Source organism: Salvia miltiorrhiza, chromosome 6 (genome assembly GCF_028751815.1).
Source record: "Salvia miltiorrhiza cultivar Shanhuang (shh) chromosome 6, IMPLAD_Smil_shh, whole genome shotgun sequence".
Taxonomy (NCBI): domain Eukaryota; kingdom Viridiplantae; phylum Streptophyta; class Magnoliopsida; order Lamiales; family Lamiaceae; genus Salvia; species Salvia miltiorrhiza.
In genome coordinates this window covers 22,059,859-22,083,114 of record NC_080392.1, presented here as the reverse complement: position 1 = coordinate 22,083,114, position 23,256 = coordinate 22,059,859, and the positions used below count along the sequence as shown (strand labels likewise).

The 23,256-nt window shown below is 38.1% G+C and overlaps 2 protein-coding genes and 3 long non-coding RNA genes across 5 annotated transcripts; 2 read left to right on the top strand and 3 right to left on the bottom strand.

Annotated features, from left to right (window-relative positions):
- The first annotated feature begins 799 nt into the window (after positions 1-799).
- LOC130987510 (uncharacterized) lies at positions 800-4,354 on the top strand. Its single transcript, XR_009089782.1, has 3 exons — positions 800-1,194; positions 3,153-3,216; positions 3,743-4,354. It is a non-coding gene; the product is annotated as an uncharacterized LOC130987510 (long non-coding RNA).
- A 7,474-nt stretch (positions 4,355-11,828) lies between these two features.
- Positions 11,829-15,086, top strand: LOC130987509 (uncharacterized). The gene is made up of 3 exons (XR_009089781.1): positions 11,829-12,223; positions 14,175-14,238; positions 14,765-15,086. It is a non-coding gene; the product is annotated as an uncharacterized LOC130987509 (long non-coding RNA).
- A 114-nt stretch (positions 15,087-15,200) lies between these two features.
- LOC130990644 (RNA-binding protein Y14A-like) lies at positions 15,201-16,735 on the bottom strand (the record flags this gene model as incomplete). Its single annotated transcript, XM_057914870.1, has 3 exons — positions 16,414-16,735; positions 15,834-15,970; positions 15,201-15,290 (listed from the first exon to the last, which is right to left on the bottom strand). Coding segments are annotated over exons 1-3 (492 nt in total), but the record flags the coding sequence as incomplete, so codon positions are not given.
- Positions 16,736-17,188: 453 nt separating this feature from the next.
- Positions 17,189-19,675, bottom strand: LOC130987508 (RNA-binding protein Y14A-like). The gene is made up of 4 exons (XM_057911044.1): positions 19,353-19,675; positions 18,773-18,909; positions 18,084-18,229; positions 17,189-17,509 (listed from the first exon to the last, which is right to left on the bottom strand). Exons 1-4 carry the CDS (start codon positions 19,615-19,617, stop codon positions 17,464-17,466), a joined length of 594 nt encoding a protein of 197 aa, XP_057767027.1. The 5' UTR covers positions 19,618-19,675; the 3' UTR covers positions 17,189-17,463.
- Positions 19,676-20,126: 451 nt separating this feature from the next.
- LOC130987504 (uncharacterized) lies at positions 20,127-21,285 on the bottom strand. The gene is made up of 2 exons (XR_009089778.1): positions 21,022-21,285; positions 20,127-20,447 (listed from the first exon to the last, which is right to left on the bottom strand). It is a non-coding gene; the product is annotated as an uncharacterized LOC130987504 (long non-coding RNA).
- Between the last annotated feature and the right edge of the window lie 1,971 nt (positions 21,286-23,256).

The following is a 23,256-nucleotide window of genomic DNA, read 5'->3' as shown; positions in this document are numbered from 1 at the left end:
GGTTAGTGTAGCACCCCGTACTTTTCCTCATGTTGTGAGATAGTGTCTTAACACTAATAAGAGTACTGAGATGTCGAAATACGAGACTACTTTTTTTTATGAGTAGATAAGACAGATTGTCTTTTAAATAGAGATACGAGTGAGTAAACCGATGATAGAGTTAGAATGATGAGATTTTATTTTATTTCCAACTACCGGGAATAGAATTACCGGATACCGAATTATCAGAGACTGACTGTCCTATTAAGAAAATAGGAATAATGAGTTGGAAATAGAGTCGAGGAAGAAAGAGTGAGAATCTTTGATAAATAGAGTCGGTTAGAGAAACGTCTAACTTATCTGAGTCTGCCGACTGTTTTGATGTGATGTTATGTGAATTTACGTGACTGAGTGATTATGTGATTTTGTGACGTGTGTCAATATGACCATATTATTATGATTTTTATTTGAAACCTTAGCACTTGGGAATTTTTATTAAGTTTCCAAAGAAAGTGCGGCTTATTTTTACCAAGAAATCGAATGATGCCGGTTTATGGAAATTTTTCCAAGCATAATATTTTTAAATTATTTTTCCCATGATGAGGAATATTATAATTGAGTGAGTGCACTAATATTGGTGCTATTATTATTATTTTGGGTCACATGAATAATTATACTATGGTACTTTATTAATGAGTAATATTTCCATAGTTTTTGTGATTATTATTTAATCACCCTTCTCACACTTTACTTTAATTCTCTCTACCATATGTTATGTGCTTCAATTACTAAGTGTAGAGATTGGGAGAGTAGAGTTGAGAGTATATTATGGAGAGAGTAAGGATTGATAGTGTAGAGATTAGAGAGAGATTAGAGTGAGAGAGAGATCAAAGGCATTAATTGCCAATATTCTTTAAGATTTGCAAAATCTCTATAAGATCATCTAAATCTTGCAAATCCATTCATATCTCTCAAGCAACTCTCTCTCTCCTTCATCCTCACCAATCGGCCACCTCTCTCTCTCCTTTCTCTCTCATAATTCCTCCATTGTCAACCATTGGAGAGACCTCCGAAGCTTCACCAAAATATGCCAAACACATAAATCACCAACAAAATTCCACCTAAACACCTCCTATCAACTTGAATCCAAGGAAATCCTTGAAGATTGGCTTCAAGACTAGTGAGAGAAAGTTTGATTGTTGGTGAAAAACTTGAGTAAGTGATCTCTATTTTCATAGATTAAACTTGTATGATGATATATATGAGTATATTTGAAGGATTGAAGCAAGAAAATCACCCCCTTTCTTTTCCTCAAATTTTCGAAAATTTGGGTGTTCTACCCTTCAAAAAAAATTTCTTCTTCTTTCCTTGAATTGAGGTGAGAAAAATGATCTATGTGAGGTTTGGTGATGATTAGTATGTGTTTTGAAAAGCTATGCTTTGAGATGTAAAATTTTGATGAGTTTAGTTTACCCCCAAATTGGGAACTTTTGTGTTGATGGTTTAAATGATGAATTGATGATGTATATGAGTCCATGAGATGTATATGATGATGATTGATGGAGTAAATTGAGCATATGATGTCAAATGATGATTTTGATATGAGTTAGTTTACTAAAATTAGGGCTATGTGTATCTATGCTCTAATTTATAAAATTGATGGAGTATATGTGAGTTTAAATGACTAAAATTGATAGATATATGATGAGATTAAAGATCCATGTGAGTTTATAAAATTTCAAAGAGTTTAGTTTAATAAAAATTGGGACTTTCTTGTATATATGTCTATTAAGTGTTTTGGCTTAAAATATAGGTAATTGAACATGATGTTAGTGTTTTAATATGTTTGATTAAGTCTTTTCTAAGCTAAGTAAAATTTTGACTTGAGTTAGTTTATGAGAATTTTTGAGTTTTCATATCTTGAGAAGTCAATGATTGATAACATGAGGTTTAATTTGCTTTATGACCATTATGTGAAAGTTGTCATGTTTTTGTTGAGAGTTTATATGGATATATGAGTTTTTATTAGAGTTTAGTTGGCATGATTATAGGGGATTTATTTGTGTAAAATGAGTTACATGATGTATGAAGTCATTAATGAATGATTGAATGATATTGAGCATGAAATTGAAAAGAGGATTGAATTGATACGTTTGTAGAAACGTTTTCCTTGAGATTTGAGTTTATGATGTAAGAGGAGATTTGAGATTGAGTATGATGAGTTTTATAATGTGCTTGAATGTTTTTGAGTGTTATATGTGTTTAAGATGAGCTTTGATTGGTTTTCTTTGAAAGAATGTTGAATTGAGCATTTAAGAGTTTGAGATGAGTTTTTGGTGATTTTTCGTAGGCTACGGACCTACTGTGATCGATGGGTTGTCGATGTCTAATGGCTTTGAACATTTTACAGCATATCCCTACATGAGTCTTGAGCATACTGGTAAATTTTCAAGTCATTTGGACTTGAGTTACTATTTTTATAAAATGCAAAACCAAATCTGCACATTTCTACCGGGAATTTCAGAGAACAGGGGACAAAGTCATTCATTTCAGTAGCTTCCTGTATGATCTAGCTTTCCAAATTTTTATGGTATCAACCTTACTGTATGGGCTAGATATCCACCAAATTTGAGCTCAGTTTGACAACGTTTACTATTTTTTCAAAAATCAATATTTCCGATTGCTCAAAACTGCCGAATATGGTAGACCGTGGTAAAAACGCCATATCTCCCAAACCACTTGGAGTTTCTGACTCTACTTTTTTTTAAATGAAACTAGACTCAAATACCTTTCTTTTGGTATGAGTCTGGAGTCCAGGAGATGTCGGAGTCAGAACGTGTTAAATTTTGAAGTTGAGTCAGTGGGAAAACAGAACATGAATTGTTGATGTTTGATTGTATTTTCTTATGTGCCTTATGTGTTTATGTTGCCTAAGTGTTTTAATGAGATTAGACGAGTCTTATATGAGAGATAAATCGAGACTTAGAACCATGATTTTCTTGAAACATATCCTTGGACTTAAGGATTTGAAATGAGTGAAGAAGTTATGTAGAGTCGATTAAGAGATAGAATATAAGATAGAGCATGAGTTAAGGCATGAGTTTTTGTCGTTGAGTTCTAATCGAGATTCATTTTATGACATGAACCTACGATGATGACGATGATCCCTGAAGACACGAGCAGAGCAGGGAAGTAAGTAACTCCGCTTTGACGGGAGTTTTTGAGTAAGGTCTTCAGGTGGGCAATATTTTGAGTATATATATATATTATTCGAACTTTCTAAAATGATTCGATGATATAATGATGTTATGAGCTTATCAAATAAATCGAGATAAATGATGTTTGAGAACTGTTTGACTTGCCAATTTTTGATGTTGAGCTTGTATGTTACCCTCTACTGATGAGATAAGACGAATTGGGTCCTGCCACAAGAGGGATTTTGTGCACAGAGGTGACTGTGAGCAGTCTTCGGGTCGGCCGGTCACGGTACTTGAGAGGGAGGCCTACTTCTCAGTACCTTTGATGATGATGAGTTGTAGATGTGGTACATACATGTTGAGATCTTTGACTGCAGTCGTTTACTTATGATGTCATGATTATGAAAACTGCATGCACAGACTCATTTAATACTAACTTATTTCTGTGTATTGCTGAGATGTGGCAAGCTTCAAACTTATAGCTCTATGAGCACCTTTCTTGATTTTCGGCATTTGCCCACTGAGTATTATGTACTCACGCCCTGCATATATTTCTAAATGTGCAGGCTAAGCGAGGAGCGAGATTGGTCTGGTGCTGGCGGGGAATTGTTAGAGGATGTATTTACTTTATCGTATTTCTATTTTGACGATAAAGTCTTGATGATTGATATACTTTGATTTTCTTTTGAATTTAAGCAATGTACTCACGGTTATATGTCTTCATACATATAATCGGTTCACCTTTTGCTGCGATACTCTGCATATTGTGATTCCTTACGAAAAATGAGCGATACCCGTTTTGTTTTTGATTTTGAAATTCCTGATAATTAAAAAGTTATAACGACATTGACGAAATTACCCTTGGGTTCATTTATGATAATTTCCTTAACACCTTTTGATGCGAGCTTCCGCTTGATGTTCGACCTATTCTTCTTATCTTTTATTCTTTTAAAAATAGTCGTATCGATACTCGTACCCCACTATCACTAGTGTCGGGAATCGGGCTGCGACAGGGTGGTATCAGAGCAGGTCATCTGCTCTGAGTCTATTGCTTGACTGAGTTGAACCTTTGATTACTGGTATCTTTTTAAATTGAGTACTAGTCTAATTTGAATTCTTAGGCTAGTTTGAGAGAGTCAGTTTGAAACGAAACCCCAGCACCCCATCTCCTCCGGCTTAACGAGGTAAGAGGTTGATGTTGTTTCTTGTTGCTTTCCTGTTGAGAGCTGAGTTTGATTCACTAATGAGTCATGTATTGTTTTAATGATGAAATTGTTTGAGATGATGAATTCTGGTACGAGGCAGTTGATGTGGAATACGAGGAGAGATGTTGAGGCTAGTATAGCCGATGCCCTACCGTACCAAACGAGGATGAAGTCGAGAGGAGGCAGCGATACAGCGACGATATAGCGAGGGCAATACTCTTGGAGAGTTTCTAGCGCATTACCACCGTCGTTGGTGGGAGGCTAGTATCCACGGGATTGATGAGGCTGAGGCCATCACTCACCTGATTCCACAGCTGCCACCCGAGTGGCGAGACTGGGCGGCTTCGCTGGTGCCACAGTATATCAGGAGGACTGAGTTAGGGCGGTTGGTGAGCACCGATTTTCGTGGTTTCATCGCGACGTTGAGCCACCGCTACCTTGCTTATGGCGAGCCACCTTCACCGCCGTATGGAGAGTCTGAGGGACCAGCCCAGGGAAGGGAGCTTGTAGTTGTGCCCCCACTTCCCGAGGGGCCGTTTTCGATTGCCCTCTACCCCCAGCTGATCCGATTCCAGTTTCTTTTGAGCTGGATGTTTCAGAGCCGATGGTCTTCGAGGCGTACTCTCCAGTGGTAGAGCATGACCCGTTTGCGTTTCTATCCCTTATTCCTTTTCCCAGCGCTGAGTTACCGCCTTGGGATTTGACACTGGCAACGGCACCTTTGCCATTGCCACCTGTTGAGTCGGCATAGCCGATTGTTTCTGTTGAGCCTCAGATACAGTATGTGCCCTTTTATCCTTATCCGAGGGTTGCCCCGTTGCCTGAGCCGGGCATTTTGGCTTTTCAGACGTATATACACTCGATTTTATTTTCACTGTCCCGAGACGCCCAGGAGGGAAGGTCTCGGCCAGTACACCTGAACAGTGATGAGGAGGACCCGGATGAGGAAACTCCAGAGATGACGGTCGGCCACGGACGGACCCAGCCATTACAGCGTCATATCGCTGCCAACGGAATCGAGACATGGGTACCTGTTCCCGAAGTGCCGGTTTATGGTCTGATGATGGACACCGACGTCGAGGATGAGCCGAGCGACGATAGCGTCTACCGACTGATCGACGAGTACGAGAGTCAGGAGTCGGAGCCGAGTGAGGAGACGGAGTCGAGTGAGGATATGGAGGTTGACGATGCGACGAGCAGGAATTCAGGAGACGACGACTAGCGATCACGTGTATCTAGTAGACGCGTACATATGTATAGATGCACAGTTGATATATACGTATATGTATATATATAGGTAGAGAGGCATAATATAGTGTGTATGTGCACATAGCATAGATCTATAGATGCTTAGTACCTATGATGCTTGTATAGTTAAAGCATCATTTTAGTGTTAGGACCTTTGTACATAGGATCCTACTTTTGTAAAAGACCTCGAGAGAGAGGCAATTTTCCATATATTTATATACAGAGATGTAGATGATTAGTGAGTTTCACTATCTTTATCAGAGCTTTGAGAATGATGATGATGTTGAGGCTTGATGATAAATGAGAAATAGAGATTGATGAGAATTACGAACGATGATAGACGAGAAATAGAGTAGACGAGAATTTTGAGAACTTTGAGATCACAAATGAGATATAGAAGTGAAGTAAGAAAAACGAGGATTTGTATTTTGTAATGACGAACGGTTAGTTTAGAAGTCGATAGTTATATAACTCTTTTTCCTTTATAGTATACCTCCGAGAAGAAGAGGGAACCAAAGGAACATAAACCGAGAAGAAGATGAAGAAGAGGAGCAGAAAAACCAACCGTTGAGATAATACGACGAGAGTTAGAGTTTTCATCGCGATTTATAGACACGACCTTAATAGGACGAACGTAGTATGGAGACCTCATGGGATGCATAATACTATTGACCAATTGTACTTCGCAATAGAGGTACTTTCACCGGGACCGCGCGTATTATCGCTAGAGTAGTCATGAGGGTAGACTTATTGAGTCCCTATCCCGCTTGGTCGTATTTAATATTTTTCTGCATCCATTTGAACTCCCACAGAAGAAGAACTATTTACTATTGAGAAAATTTTTCCGGATCCACTGTATTTGAGCCTGACCCGTTTGTGTTGGAAATTTTTACCCCTTGCTTTAACAGTGGACAATATATTCATTTTCCACTTAGTGGATTGTTTCTACCTCCAGTATTGATTTATTCCTATCATATCGTATCTCAGTTTCATTCTAGATTCTGTTCTAGCTTTTGATCTTACCTTGATTTTAACTTCCTCATTATCCTTGAAATAGCACTGGCTATTATGGAATTATTCCATTACTTGAGCTCGTCTTGTTCAAGATCAGACATTTTATTCATCACATCCTATTCCCTACCACATTCGACAAGAGCTAGGAATGTCTAGGTAACTAGGATGGTATAATAAGAAGAGTGTTTGGAAGAAACACGAGTTATGGCAGCAGTCGTAGAATATATTATTACGGGACGAACACAACTTTTCGATTATGGATTTTCTTCTATTAGCCAAGTATGTAGAAAGCTAACCAATTCGAGGATGAGAAGAAGTGATGCTAAGCCAGAATAGGCAACAGCAAATTCAAGGAGATCGAGATGACAGACTAGAGCAAATAATGTTTTCCACGATAGTAGACTGAGATGACGACTAGCATAGATGTAGCATCGTCGTAGTATTAGGGGATGTTTTATTTACGTTATGCCCCGCAATTAGTAAGAGCTCTCGAAGGAGAAAATTTCCTTATATATATGTCTATAAGACGATGACCAGAGAGTCTCTATGCTTGAGTAGAGTTTTGAGCTGATGTTGCATTGATAGACATGAAATATGTCTTTGACAATGAGATATGAGAATTGAGAAAATAGTATGATGTTGAGTAAGAGTCTTATGATTCGTGAGTTATGAGAATTAGTTCTAAGGTTGATATATGTTCCCTTAGACTTTTACCGAGAAAGAGAAACCGATCGAAGAAAGAAATAGAGTTGATGATATGAGATAAGGTAATAAAACCGTAGCTGAATACGAACGTCAGTTTCGCGACTTGGATCGGTATGCCACATATCGAGAAGAGATGAACGAGAAGATGTCAGAATTGTTCCGATCAGATTTGAAATAAGAGGTACGAGACGATTTAACGAGTCAGAGTGCGGTTATGTGTACTGAAGCAGTAAATAGAGCATTTGATATGGAACTGGCAATACAGCCAAAGAACGTGTTTTAAGCTTCAGCACCCCGAACGAATTTAAGCACGCAAACGTGCAATCCATCCTTTCCTGGATGCGGGCAAGAAGAAAAGAGAAATTGGGACGACCGAAGTCAAGATCCCAAAAAGCCGTGGCAGAGTCAGAATGCGCCACCACAATATCAGAACTGAGACAAACAGCCTTATGTTGGCCCAACTGCCCCAGAAACAGTAAACTTTCAAGGACCGCGAGGGTTATCGCCTTGTCGAAGAGAAATAAATTACATCTGAGAGAATGTAAGATGAGACAGAATAGCTGTTACACCTGCGGAAGGGTCGGGCACTACTCGAAACAGTGTTCGAATCGTCAGCAAAGTGGAAGCGGAGGACGACCAAGTCAGTTTCGGCCGCAACTCAAAGCAATGGAGGGAATCCTATCGCCACCTCTACCACAGCGACAACAGCCAGCCTATTGACCACATTGATCAAGAAGGCAACTACCAGCCCCGCAGGCGAATCAACCGCATCATCAGAGACTGTTCGCATTTGAGTAGAAAGCACCAGACAAGAATAGAAGAATTTTGTCAGATATAGGCGAGTTGAAAGATGTGCCCATAGTATGTTTGTTCGACACTGAACATAGAGCTTGCTCCACAACCTCTAAAGAGTAGCCACACCATAGGCAGAATTACTACGGTTTCATCCGTATGCCCTAATTTAGAATTCGAGTTAAAATCGATTAAGCTCGAGGCTAGAAGCCTAAGATTGATGCCTATGTGGCACTTGGATATAATTTGTGAGAACGGATTGGTAATAGAAAAACCATGCAAGGATACAATGTAAGGAGAGACGGATGTCTTTTCAGCCATTTGGCCAAGAACCTACTTCCTTCTCTGAGATTGAGAGAAAATGGAAGAAGACGCCGACCATCTCGGCACTGTAAGCAAGAAATCTCTTGCAAAGAAAAGATACAACTGCGTACGTTATATATTTAAACTAGAGAGATGAATTCAAGGCAAACGTTGACGACGTACCAGATGTGCGAGAGTATACAGACGTTTTTCCTGAAACTTTATCGGGATTACCCCAGATCGACAGCTTAAGTTTACGATCGAGTTAGAGCCTAGCGCCGTACCTACGTCGAAAGCGCCGTACAGAATGGCCCCCGCTGAGTTGCAAGAGTTGAAGCTGTAACTACAAGAACTTCTAGATATGGGTTTCATTCGACCCAGTGTTTCCCCGTGGGGAGCACCAGTTCTTTTTGTTAAAAGAAGAATGGAAGCTTGAGGTTGTGTATCGACTGTTGAGAGTTGAACAAAGTGACGTTAAAGAATAAGTATCCGTTACCCTGGATCGATGATCTGTTCGATCGACTACAAGGAGCGAGCACTTTTTCAAAAATTGACTTGAGAACGGGATACCATCAGATAAAGATACGATCGGAAGATATTCCGAGGACGGCATTTCGTACAAGATACGGACACTATGAGTTTATAGTAATTCCTTTCGATTTGACGAATGCTCCGGCAATATTCATGGATTTCATAAATCGCGTTTCCGCGAATACTTAGACAAGTTCGTGTTAGTCTTTATAGACGATATCGTGATTTACTCGAAGAGTAAACGAGAACACGAAGAACGTTTGAGGATCATGTTGGAGAGATTACAAGCTGAAAAGCTTTATGCGAAGTTAGCAAATGCGAGTTTTGGGCTGGAGGAAATCAATTTTCTCGCCCATATTGTTTCTGCGAGAGGAATCGAAATGGACCCAGCAAAAGTCCAAGCGGTACAGGAGCGGAGATCGCCAACCACACCGCACGAGATTCGCAGTTTTCTGGGATTAGCAGGATACTATCGACGTTTTATTAGCGGCTTTTCAAAAATCGCTAAGCCATTGACGTACCTGCTAAAGAAAGAAGTCAAGTTCGTTTGGACGGATGAAGGCGAGCGGAGTTTTCAAAAGCTGAAGAAAAGGCTTATTATTGCACCAGTGTTAGCTATTCCAAAAGCGGATCAAGAGTATGCAGTTTATACTGATGCATCGAAAAAAGGGTCCAAGATGTGCACTGATACAAGAGTGAAAAGTTATAGTGTATGCTTCGCGACAACAGAGACCACACGAGATGAGTTATCTAACGCATGATTTAGAATTAGCAGCCGTAGTGCATGCTTTGAAGATCTGGAGACACCATCTCTACGGAGTACGGTGTGAGATATACACCGATCATGAGAGTCTCAAATACTTCTTTGAGCAAAAAGATCTGAACATACGACGAAGAAGATGGCTAGAGTTGATGAAGGACTACGATTGTGGAATAAATTATCACCCTGGAAAAGCTAACGTTGTAACCGACGCATTGAGCAGAAAGAATCAGGGAGAGTTAGGATTTCTCCTTACACGAGAAGTGAACCCAATCAAGGAATTCGAGAAGATGAATTAGGAGGTAGAGATACCACCACCAACGACAGAAATAATAATTTCTGCACTGAGCATGACACCTGACTTACGATCGAGAATAGTCACAGCTCAGAGAGAGGATGAGAAGATGGAAAGATTGCGAATGAAGATTCGAATCGAGAAAATAGAGAATTATCAAGAGGCCACAGATAATGCCATTTTAGTTTTAAGGGAGCGACTGTGTGTGCCTGATAAAGAAGAGCTGAGAAACGAAATTTCGAGAGAAGCTCATGATACCCCTTACACCGCACATGCGAAAAGTATAAAAATGTGCCAAAACTGAAACGACGCTTTGATAGGAGAATAAGAAGCGAGAGAGGGCATCTTCCGTAGAAAGATGTTTGACGTGTTAACACATGAAGGCGCCACTTTGGCAACCTTATACAATTATACCTATTAAAGACTTCCACAATAGAAGTGAGACCACTTAGCCATGAGTTATGGCAATCGATTAGCAAAATCGAGAAAAGAAAACTCAACAATTGAGTAATCACTGATAGATTCTTTTGACGTTAGAAATGATGTTTGTGTAGGTTTTTCCCTATCCCGGGGAGCATGTCATTTTCGAGTTAACGAAGAACTCAAACCGAGATATATATAGGACCTTATGATATGTATTAGAGTAAATAGGCCATGTAGCCTATAAACTAGCGTTGCCTCTGAGCTTCGCGAACGTCCATGACGTTTTCCATATTTCTCAATTGAGAAAGTTCGTGTTTGATCCAAAACACGTCACCTATCAAGAAGAAGCGTCCCTGGAACCAGTTTTGAGCTACGAAGAGATAGACCTGATGCTATGCTGGACTGGAAGATCCAATAATTGAGGGACGAATCGATTCCTTTGGTGGAAATCCAATGGAGACATCACAGTCAAGAAGAATCAACATGAGAACTGAAGAGAAGATGAAAGAGAAGTACCCAGAGCTTTTTCCTGAAGAGGAATAACTCAAATTTCGGGACGAAATTTTTTTTAAGGGGGGTGGGATGTAGCACCCCGTACTTTTCCTCATGTTGTGAGATAGTGTCTTAACACTAATAAGAGTACTGAGATGTCGAAATACGAGACTACTTTTTTTTATGAGTAGATAAGACAGATTGTCTTTTAAATAGAGATACGAGTGAGTAAACTGATGATAGAGTTAGAATGATGAGATTTTATTTTATTTCCAACTACCGGGAATAGAATTACCGGATACCGAATTATCAGAGACTGACTGTCCTATTAAGAAAATAGGAATAATGAGTTGGAAATAGAGTCGAGGAAGAAAGAGTGAGAATCTTTGATAAATAGAGTCGGTTAGAGAAACGTCTAACTTATCTGAGTCTGCCGACTGTTTTGATGTGATGTTATGTGAATTTACGTGACTGAGTGATTATGTGATTTTGTGACGTGTGTCAATATGACCATATTATTATGATTTTTATTTGAAACCTTAGCACTTGGGAATTTTTATTAAGTTTCCAAAGAAAGTGCGGCTTATTTTTACCAAGAAATCGAATGATGCCGGTTTATGGAAATTTTTCCAAGCATAATATTTTTAAATTATTTTTCCCATGATGAGGAATATTATAATTGAGTGAGTGCACTAATATTGGTGCTATTATTATTATTTTGGGTCACATGAATAATTATACTATGGTACTTTATTAATGAGTAATATTTCCATAGTTTTTGTGATTATTATTTAATCACCCTTCTCACACTTTATTTTAATTCTCTCTACCATATCTTATATGCTTCAATTACTAAGTGTAGAGATTGGGAGAGTAGAGTTGAGAGTATATTATGGAGAGAGTAAGGATTGATAGTGTAGAGATTAGAGAGAGATTAGAGTGAGAGAGAGATCAAAGGCATTAATTGCCAATATTCTTTAAGATTTGCAAAATCTCTATAAGATCATCTAAATCTTGCAAATCCATTCATATCTCTCAAGCAACTCTCTCTCTCCTTCATCCTCACCAATCGGCCACCTCTCTCTCTCCTTTCTCTCTCATAATTCCTCCATTGTCAACCATTGGAGAGACCTCCGAAGCTTCACCAAAATATGCCAAACACATAAATCACCAACAAAATTCCACCTAAACACCTCCTATCAACTTGAATCCAAGGAAATCCTTGAAGATTGGCTTCAAGACTAGTGAGAGAAAGTTTGATTGTTGGTGAAAAACTTGAGTAAGTGATCTCTATTTTCATAGATTAAACTTGTATGATGATATATATGAGTATATTTGAAGGATTGAAGCAAGAAAATCACCCCCTTTCTTTTCCTCAAATTTTCGAAAATTTGGGTGTTCTACCCTTCAAAAAAATTTTCTTCTTCTTTCCTTGAATTGAGGTGAGAAAAATGATCTATGTGAGGTTTGGTGATGATTAGTATGTGTTTTGAAAAGCTATGCTTTGAGATGTAAAATTTTGATGAGTTTAGTTTACCCCCAAATTGGGAACTTTTGTGTTGATGGTTTAAATGATGAATTGATGATGTATATGAGTCCATGAGATGTATATGATGATGATTGATGGAGTAAATTGAGCATATGATGTCAAATGATGATTTTGATATGAGTTAGTTTACTAAAATTAGGGCTATGTGTATCTATGCTCTAATTTATAAAATTGATGGAGTATATGTGAGTTTAAATGACTAAAATTGATAGATATATGATGAGATTAAAGATCCATGTGAGTTTATAAAATTTCAAAGAGTTTAGTTTAATAAAAATTGGGACTTTCTTGTATATATGTCTATTAAGTGTTTTGGCTTAAAATATAGGTAATTGAACATGATGTTAGTGTTTTAATATGTTTGATTAAGTCTTTTCTAAGCTAAGTAAAATTTTGACTTGAGTTAGTTTATGAGAATTTTTGAGTTTTCATATCTTGAGAAGTCAATGATTGATAACATTAGGTCTAATTTGCTTTATGACCATTATGTGAAAGTTGTCATGTTTTTGTTGAGAGTTTATATGGATATATGAGTTTTTATTAGAGTTTAGTTGGCATGATTATAGGGGATTTATTTGTGTAAAATGAGTTACATGATGTATGAAGTCATTAATGAATGATTGAATGATATTGAGCATGAAATTGAAAAGATGATTGAATTGATACGTTTGTAGAAACGTTTTCCTTGAGATTTGAGTTTATGATGTAAGAGGAGATTTGAGATTGAGTATGATGAGTTTTATAATGTGCTTGAATGTTTTTGAGTGTTATATGTGTTTAAGATGAGCTTTGATTGGTTTTCTTTGAAAGAATGTTGAATTGAGCATTTAAGAGTTTGAGATGAGTTTTTGGTGATTTTTCGTAGGCTACTGACCTACTGTGATCGACGGGTTGTCGATGTCTAATGGCTTTGAAAATTATACAGCATGTCCCTACATGAGTCTTGAGCATACTGGTAAAATTTCAAGTCATTTGGACTTGATTTACTATTTTTATAAAATGCAAAACCAAATCTGCACATTTCTACCGGGAATTTCAGAGAACAGGGGACAAAGTCATTCATTTCAGTAGCTTCCTGTATGATCTAGCTTTCCAAATTTTTATGGTATCAACCGTACTGTATGGGCTAGATATCCACCAAATTTGAGCTCAGTTTGACAACGTTTACTATTTTTTCAAAAATCCGATTGCTCAAAACTGCCGAATATGGTAGACCGTGGTAAAAATGCCATATCTCCCAAACCACTTGGAGTTTCTGACTCTACTTTTTTTTTAAATGAAACTAGACTCAAATACCTTTCTTTTGGTATGAGTCTGGAGTCCAGGAGATGTCGGAGTCAGAACGTGTTAAATTTTGAAGTTGAGTCAGTGGGAAAACAGAACATGAATTGTTGATGTTTGATTGTATTTTCTTATGTGCCTTATGTGTTTATGTTGCCTAAGTGTTTTAATGAGATTAGACGAGTCTTATATGAGAGATAAATCGAGACTTAGAACCATGATTTTCTTGAAACATATCCTTGGACTTAAGGATTTGAAATGAGTGAAGAAGTTATGTAGAGTCGATTAAGAGATAGAATATAAGATAGAGCATGAGTTAAGGCATGAGTTTTTGTCGTTGAGTTCTAATCGAGATTCATTTTATGACATGAACCTACGATGATGACGATGATCCCTGAAGACACGAGCAGAGCAGGGAAGTAAGTAACTCCGCTTTGACGGGAGTTTTTGAGTAAGGTCTTCAGGTGGGCAATATTTTGAGCATATATATATATTATTCGAACTTTCTAAAATGATTCGATGATATAATGATGTTATGAGCTTATCAAATAAATCGAGATAAATGATGTTTGAGAACTGTTTGACTTGCCAATTTTTGATGTTGAGCTTGTATGTTACCCTCTACTGATGAGATAAGACGAATTGGGTCCTGCCACAAGCGGGATTTTGTGCACAGAGGTGACTGTGAGCCGTCTTCGGGTCGGCCGGTCACGGTACTTGAGAGGGAGGCCTACTTCTCAGTACCTTTGATGATGATGAGTTGTAGATGTGGTACATACATGTTGAGATCTTTGACTGCAGTCGTTTACTTATGATGTCATGATTATGAAAACTGCATGCACAGACTCATTTAATACTAACTTATTTCTGTGTATTGCTGAGATGTGGCAAGCTTCAAACTTATAGCTCTATGAGCACCTTTCTTGATTTTCGGCGTTTGCCCACTGAGTATTATGTACTCACGCCCTGCATATATTTCTAAATGTGCAGGCTAAGCGAGGAGCGAGATTGGTCTGGTGCTGGCGGGGAATTGTTAGAGGATGTATTTACTTTATCGTATTTCTATTTTGACGATAAAGTCTTGATGATTGATATACTTTGATTTTCTTTTGAATTTAAGCAATGTACTCACGGTTATATGTCTTCATACATATAATCGGTTCACCTTTTGCTGCGATACTCTGCATATTGTGATTCCTTACGAAAAATGAGCGATACCCGTTTTGTTTTTGATTTTGAAATTCCTGATAATTAAAAAGTTATAACGACATTGACGAAATTACCCTTGGGTTCATTTATGATAATTTCCTTAACACCTTTTGATGCGAGCTTCCGCTTGATGTTCGACCTATTCTTCTTATCTTTTATTCTTTTAAAAATAGTCGTATCGATACTCGTACCCCACTATCACTAGTGTCGGGAATCGGGCTGCGACAGTTAGGAGTTCAGTTCCATTCATCTCATTTATGGCTCTCTGTGCCTCCTCAAACTTCTCAAATTCAATTAGAGCATAGCCCTAGAAAATACCATAACACATTTAGTGGACAATGGATATACAAGCGACATAGTCAAGGGAAAGATAAATAGATTATTATCGAGAAAAACATGAGGGTGTCGAGCAGAAAAAGAAACATGCTGACTAATCCCTTTGTGAGTAAAGACTGCTTCAGAGATGCAAATATGCTGCTTAGGCAACTCAGAGTAAATAATAATCTTTTCTTGGAGCCCATCTACACACAAGGGTAGTTTGTAAGACTCAAAATGTTCATCCGGGCTATAACATTAAACTATTTTACAGGATCCTCAATTGCTGATACAGAGAATTTATGTTATAATATCATCTAAAGCGGTTGCAGAAATGGATGGTATGCCTTCAAATTCAACAAAGTGTAAAATGTAAAAATGTGGAAGAAGAAGAAGAAGATTTACATAACATTTAAAGTTAATCCTGATAAACATCATATAGAATGTCATTAGATTTCTCTTTAACATGTTACATAATTAGTATATAGCAGGTAACTTTCATAACGAATCGTAAAAGAACGCAAGATTTATATACCTTGACAAAACCCGTAGGACGATCGAGATTCAAGTGTAAATTCTTTATCTCTCCAAAATCACCAAATGCGTTTTGCAGATCTTCCTCTTGAGCCTCTTCATGAACTCCAGTAACCAGAATAATCCATCCTTCAATAGCTACAAAAGTGCAATCACAACTAGACCTCAACTTCTATCCCAATATCCAATTGAAGTTTTTATGAAAAACAAATGGTGCCATCTAATCAAACATGCCTCCACTTCGAATTTGCAACAAACAACAGTGTCAAACACCCGAACAAATTCAATCAGTAGTACATCTAGAGCTCACTTCTCCCACACTATGAGTGCAAGGGAAAATGTAAACACTACCCAAAAAGCAACCCAAGCGAGAGTATCAAGCTCAATTATACTATACACCAAAATGGTTCTACTGAAACTGATCTAAAATATAACATGTTTTCAAATTTCTAATACAGCAACTATGTCCGAACAAAGATATCAACAGAACGGTTAGAAGCAAGGTGAATTCACACAAATAACCTAAATGGAAAAATAAAAAACGGAATAATTCAAAAATAATTAGGGTTTTGGATACTGACATCGTTCGGGGCCAGGACCGCCTTCTGAATCGAGCGAATCGAAGGGGGCGGACATGCGAGCATTTCGGTCCGCTTCAGCAGCGGCCTCGTCGCGAAACCCGCGGCCCTTGGTCTTCTTTGGAGCGGTGGAGGAGCCGCCGCCGGTGATGGCGGACTTCAGGCGAGGAACGGTTGCTCGGTTGGGGGAGCCATCGCCGACATCCTCGTCCATAAGATCGTCCTCCTCAGGCTCGAAATCGACGGCCTCCGCCTCCGCATTCGCCATTGAAGCAGATATTTAGCTAGGTTTAGATTTGGGGATAGGAGGGGAAGGGCTAAAGGGATTTTGAAGAAAAACGAGGGTTGTGCTAATGAGTAATGAGTAGACAAATAAGTAGAAAAACGAGGGGTTATTATGTGCTTTTTGGCTGTGCTATTTAAGTCTTACTAGTTTTGCTCCCGTGCGATGCACGGTAATAGTTATTTAACTAAATTATTTAAAAGTATAAGTAATCTATACTTTTTAATGTTGAATGTCTTTTTATATTATAACAATATTTATAATATCAACTACTTATCATATTTAATGCTTTAATTAATTGTTAATTACCAAATTTAAGATAGGACTAAATAGTGATTGGTATAGAAATTACACTCTAGTTTTGGGCGGGAAAAAAATTGTGAAGTTGGATGAGCTTTTATATATATATAGATTTAAAAAAAAAACGTAAAAGTTAATGACAAATTATGATTATCCCAAAACAAAATGATGATCTTACAACAAGACAAGCACAAATACCAATCAAAAAGGCAATGAATACACTGATCGGAATCAATAAGAACACAACATTGGAACATCCTTCAACTAAAGTACCAACCTATATAAATAGCAAGCCAGGAAGAGCAATCCAAAGAAGCCTCATAAATACGTTAATACACCTGAAATGAAGTCAATGAACGAAAACTGACAACAGAAACAACAATCGTACACATTGTTAAAAGTTAACAAAGATTCACATTTGTATCTTCACTCTAAATCAAAGTGCCAAAAACTCTCACATGCCACCATGATCAGAATCTCCTCCTTGGACTCCTGGAATGATGACCCCGAGGTGATCTGTAGAAGATTTCAATAAAAATGATGAATCACAAAACAGTAACAGTCGGATAGGATCCAGACATGAAAAGAGGGTTTGTAAACTTTTTAATCCCCAATTACATGCCCTTTTTATAATGTGGTTGTTCCAACTCCCACTACAAGACAATTCAAAATTATTACCAACCTAATATGGGTCACTCAAAACTAGATTTGAAGAGTGTCATCTAACATATTCAAAGTGGAGAGATTTTTCAAGGTTACGTATCCTAACATTGATTCACCATGTCTGAATTATTACAAACCCTAACTGATAATTAAAATATTTAACATGCCCCCTCAACAACATTCCAAATGATGTATTTGTCTGTTAAGGTAATAAGTGACACATGCACATTTCCAGTATCAGTATTTCCCAAGCTCTGCACATTACCTCTGGCTCCAAAAGTACATGGGGAGCACTATCATGTTTGGTACAGCTATTTCCTAGTCCTATACTATGAGCAACAGTAATAAGAACCCATAATTTGAGTTAGACATTTAGAAAGAACAGAGGGACTTATATTGTTGTTGCAGAGAATTTGAGATCACATACCTCCTCCTAATGTTCCTTCTTCTGAATGGACCTTTGCTGAACGCCCAGTCAACATTCATGGTCTGGGTTAGGAGTTCAGTTCCATTCATCTCATTTATGGCTCTCTGTGCCTCCTCAAACTTCTCAAATTCAATTAGAGCATAGCCCTAGAAAATACCATAACACATTTAGTGGACAATGGATATACAAGCGACATAGTCAAGGGAAAGATAAATAGATTATTATCGAGAAAAACATGAGGGTGTCGAGCAGAAAAAGAAACATGCTGACTAATCCCTTTGTGAGTAAAGACTGCTTCAGAGATGCAAATATGCTGCTTAGGCAACTCAGAGTAAATAATAATCTTTTCTTGGAGCCCATCTACACACAAGGGTAGTTTGTAAGACTCAAAATGTTCATCCGGGCTATAACATTAAACTATTTTACAGGATCCTCAATTGCTTATACAGAGAATCTATGTTATAATATCATCTAAAGCGGTTGCAGAAAGGGATGGTATGCCTTCAAATTCAACAAAGTGTAAAATGTAAAAATGTGGAAGAAGAAGAAGAAGATTTACATAACATTTAAAGTTAATCCTGATAAACATCATATAGAATGTCATTAGATTTCTCTTTAACATGTTACATAATTAGTATATAGCAGGTAACTTTCATAACGAATCGTAAAAGAACGCAAGATTTATATACCTTGACAAAACCCGTACGACGATCGAGATTCAAGTGTAAATTCTTTATCTCTCCAAAATCACCAAATGCGTTTTGCAGATCGTCCTCTTGAGCCTCTTCATGAACTCCAGTAACCAGAATAATCCATCCTTCAATAGCTACAAAAGTGCAATCACAACTAGACCTCAACTTCTATCCCAATATCCAATTGAAGTTTTTATGAAAAACAAATGGTGCCATCTAATCAAACATGCCTCCACTTCGAATTTGCAACAAACAACAGTGTCAAACACCCGAACAAATTCAATCAGTAGTACATCTAGAGCTCACTTCTCCCACACTATGAGTGCAACGGAAAATGTAAACACTACCCAAAAAGCAACCCAAGCGAGAGTATCAAGCTCAATTATACTATACACCAAAATGGTTCTACTGAAACTGATCTAAAATATAACATGTTTTCAAATTTCTAATACAGCAACTATGTCCGAACAAAGATATCAACAGAACGGTTAGAAGCAAGGTGAATTCACACAAATAACCTAAATGGAAAAATAAAAAACGGAATAATTCAAAAATAATTAGGGTTTTGGATACTGACATCGTTCGGGGCCAGGACCGCCTTCTGAATCGAGCGAATCGAAGGGGGCGGACATGCGAGCATTTCGGTCCGCTTCAGCAGCGGCCTCGTCGCGAAACCCGCGGCCCTTGGTCTTCTTTGGAGCGGTGGAGGAGCCGCCGCCGGTGATGGCGGACTTCAGGCGAGGAACGGTGGCTCGGTTGGGGGAGTCATCGTCGACATCCTCGTCCATAAGATCGTCCTCCTCAGGCTCGAAATCGACGGCCTCCGCCTCCGCATTCGCCATTGAAGCAGATATTTAGCTAGGTTTAGATTTGGGGATAGGAGGGGAAGGGCTAAAGGGATTTTGAAGAAAAACGAGGGTTGTGCTAATGAGTAATGAGTAGACAAATAAGTAGAAAAACGAGGGGTTATTATGTGCTTTTTGGCTGTGCTATTTAAGTCTTACTAGTTTTGCTCCCGTGCGATGCACGGTAATAGTTATTTAACTAAATTATTTAAAAGTATAAGTAATCTATACTTTTTAATGTTGAATGTCTTTTTATATTATAACAATATTTATAATATCAACTAATTATCATATTTAATGCTTTAATTAATTGTTAATTACCAAATTTAAGATAGGACTAAATAGTGATTGGTATAGAAATTACACTCTAGTTTTGGGCGGGAAAAAAATTGTGAAGTTGGATGAGCTTTTATATATATATAGATTTAAAAAAAAACGTAAAAGTTAATGACAAATTATGATTATCCCAAAACAAAATGATGATCTTACAACAAGACAAGCACAAATACCAATCAAAAAGGCAATGAATACACTGATCGGAATCAATAAGAACACAACATTGGAACATCCTTCAACTAAAGTACCAACCTATATAAATAGCAAGCCAGGAAGAGCAATCCAAAGAAGCCTCATAAATACGTTAATACAGCTGAAATGAAGTCAATGAACGAAAACTGACAACAGAAACAACAATCGTACACATTGTTAAAAGTTAACAAAGATTCACATTTGTATCTTCACTCTAAATCAAAGTGCCAAAAACTCTCACATGCCACCATGATCAGAATCTCCTCCTTGGACTCCTGGAATGATGACCCCGAGGTGATCTGTAGAAGATTTCAATAAAAATGATGAATCACAAAACAGTAACAGTCGGATAGGATCCAGACATGAAAAGAGGGTTTGTAAACTTTTTAATCCCCAATTACATGCCCTTTTTATAATGTGGTTGTTCCAACTCCCACTACAAGACAATTCAAAATTATTACCAACCTAATATGGGTCACTCAAAACTAGATTTGAAGAGTGTCATCTAACATATTCAAAGTGGAGAGATTTTTCAAGGTTACGTATCCTAACATTGATTCACCATGTCTGAATTATTACAAACCCTAACTGATAATTAAAATATTTAACATGCCCCCTCAACAACATTCCAAATGATGTATTTGTCTGTTAAGGTAATAAGTGACACATGCACATTTCCAGTATCAGTATTTCCCAAGCTCTGCACATTACCTCTGGCTCCAAAAGTACATGGGGAGCACTATCATGTTTGGTACAACTATTTCCTAGTCCTATACTATGAGCAACAGTAATAAGAACCCATAATTTGAGTTAGACATTTAGAAAGAACAGAGGGACTTATATTGTTGTTGCAGAGAATTTGAGATCACATACCTCCTCCTAATGTTCCTTCTTCTGAATGGACCTTTGCTGAACGCCCAGTCAACATTCATGGTCTGGGTTAGGAGTTCAGTTCCATTCATCTCATTTATGGCTCTCTGTGCCTCCTCAAACTTCTCAAATTCAATTAGAGCATAGCCCTAGAAAATACCATAACACATTTAGTGGACAATGGATATACAAGCGACATAGTCAAGGGAAAGATAAATAGATTATTATCGAGAAAAACATGAGGGTGTCGAGCAGAAAAAGAAACATGCTGACTAATTGTAATGACCCGACTTTTTATTAAGGATTATATACTTTTAATTACTGATTTAAGGATTTATTATGGTAATTAGAGTTCAGCATCCATTAATAAAATACGAACTTATATGAATTTGATAATTTATATATGTGATGATTTATTTTCAATAGATGATGCACTCAAAACATATTTTGAGTCCATTAATTTATTGTGGAGAATTTAACACTGAAGTGTTAAATATGAATCTTTTATCGATTGTTTACTTAAGCCCATGAGTAATTTAATTTATGTTAGAAGCAAGCTCAAATAGATTTTATGCTTCAATAAGAATTAGGCTTATATGTCTTAATGTATTTAAATGAGTTTGGAACCATATAATTAATATATTAATCTCTTAGATATTTTAATTTGAATAATCCTAAGCATGCTGAATCCTAAGCATGCTGAAGAATTTACTACGCATGCTGAAGAAATTCTTCAGTCATACAAAGCTAGCTGAAGTGTTCATACTTGTAAGTTGAAGAATTTCCACGACCCTCACCACCCCATTTTTCTTTTATAATCTACACCATTCTTCACCCAAACCTCACCACTTCACCATTTCTAAATTCTGCAGTCTCAATTTCACACAGCAAGTTAAGGTAATAGAATGAGGATATTCATCTCTTTCAATTTATTTTTTTCACAACTGACGTTTCTAATCTTAGTGATAAACAAAATCTGCAGAAATAAATATCTTCCACCACACCTATTCAAGGTATTCCCCTTTTATCCAATATATCAGAGAACCACCAACACATACCAATTTCTCATATTCCATTTTTATGTACATATGCAGCCTGTTATAAACAGAATTTACAGGTATAAATGGAGGGTTGAAATTACATGAATGAATGTTTAAGTGCAGTACGCTTTATTGAAGTAAATTTACAGTATTTTATTTTTGCTCAAATCCTATGTGCTAAGTGTTCGACTGAATTTGAGGCTTGAAACCTTTGAAGGGGGGGCTGACCCTGCCTTGTGTGTGTGAGTCGAGATCAGAGGGAGGCGGCAGCCTTGGTGACTCGTCGTCGCCGGCGGTCAACGGACGGCGACGGAGCCGCGGTGGCTCCGATCTGCCAAAGAGGGGGAAGGGAGATAAGTTTTCAGATTTTAATTTAGAAAAGGGAAAGGATGAGGGAAGGAAAAAGAAAAGGAGAGAAAGGAAATTAGAGTTACCTGTTTTCAGACGGCGGTCAGCGGCGGAGCCTTGGTGGCTCGTCGGCGGCGGCGGCGGCGGTAACGTGACAGCCGTGACGTCGCCGTTGCTCCGATTCAGCCAAATCAAAAGAGAGAGAGAGGAGTTTTCAGTTTTAATCTAAAAAGGAAAGAAGGGGAAAATGAAAAAAAAGTTAGGGTTTTTACCTGGGCTCTCCGGCGACGGTGGCGGCTCCTGGCCGTCTGTCCACCGGCGAAGGGGAGGACGACGCGGCGGCGCGGCTTTCGCCGTGTCTGCGTGCGTGTGTGTGAGAGTCAGTGAGAAGAGTGAGACCGAGGGAGGAGAAGAGAGGGGGAAGAGTTCAGGGAGAGAGAAGGAGAGGCCGCGCTGCTCGCCGGCGGCGACGGCGCCGTTAAACGGCAGCGGCAGCGGCGGCGGCTGGATCGAGCGAGAGAGAGAGATGTTGAGCAGCATTCGTTTGGTGAGAATTTAGAGAGAGATTCAGTTTTGTTAATTGAGAGAGAGAGAGAGAGTTCTACTTTAATAAAAGAAAAAAGGGAGAACCGATAATTGAGAGAGAGAGTGTTGTCACGACCGGCCCTAATTAAGGATAATTAAGCCGGGGAAACCGTGACTAATGGAGGGAGATTAGAAGCGGGGTAGAAAGGGTATAATCAAACAAGGAAGGATCACATTTCATCATTTAACAAAAGAAATATTTATAATATAACAGATGTTTAGTCGTATAAACTCAAATAACTAGTAAGTTCAGACATCTCTGACT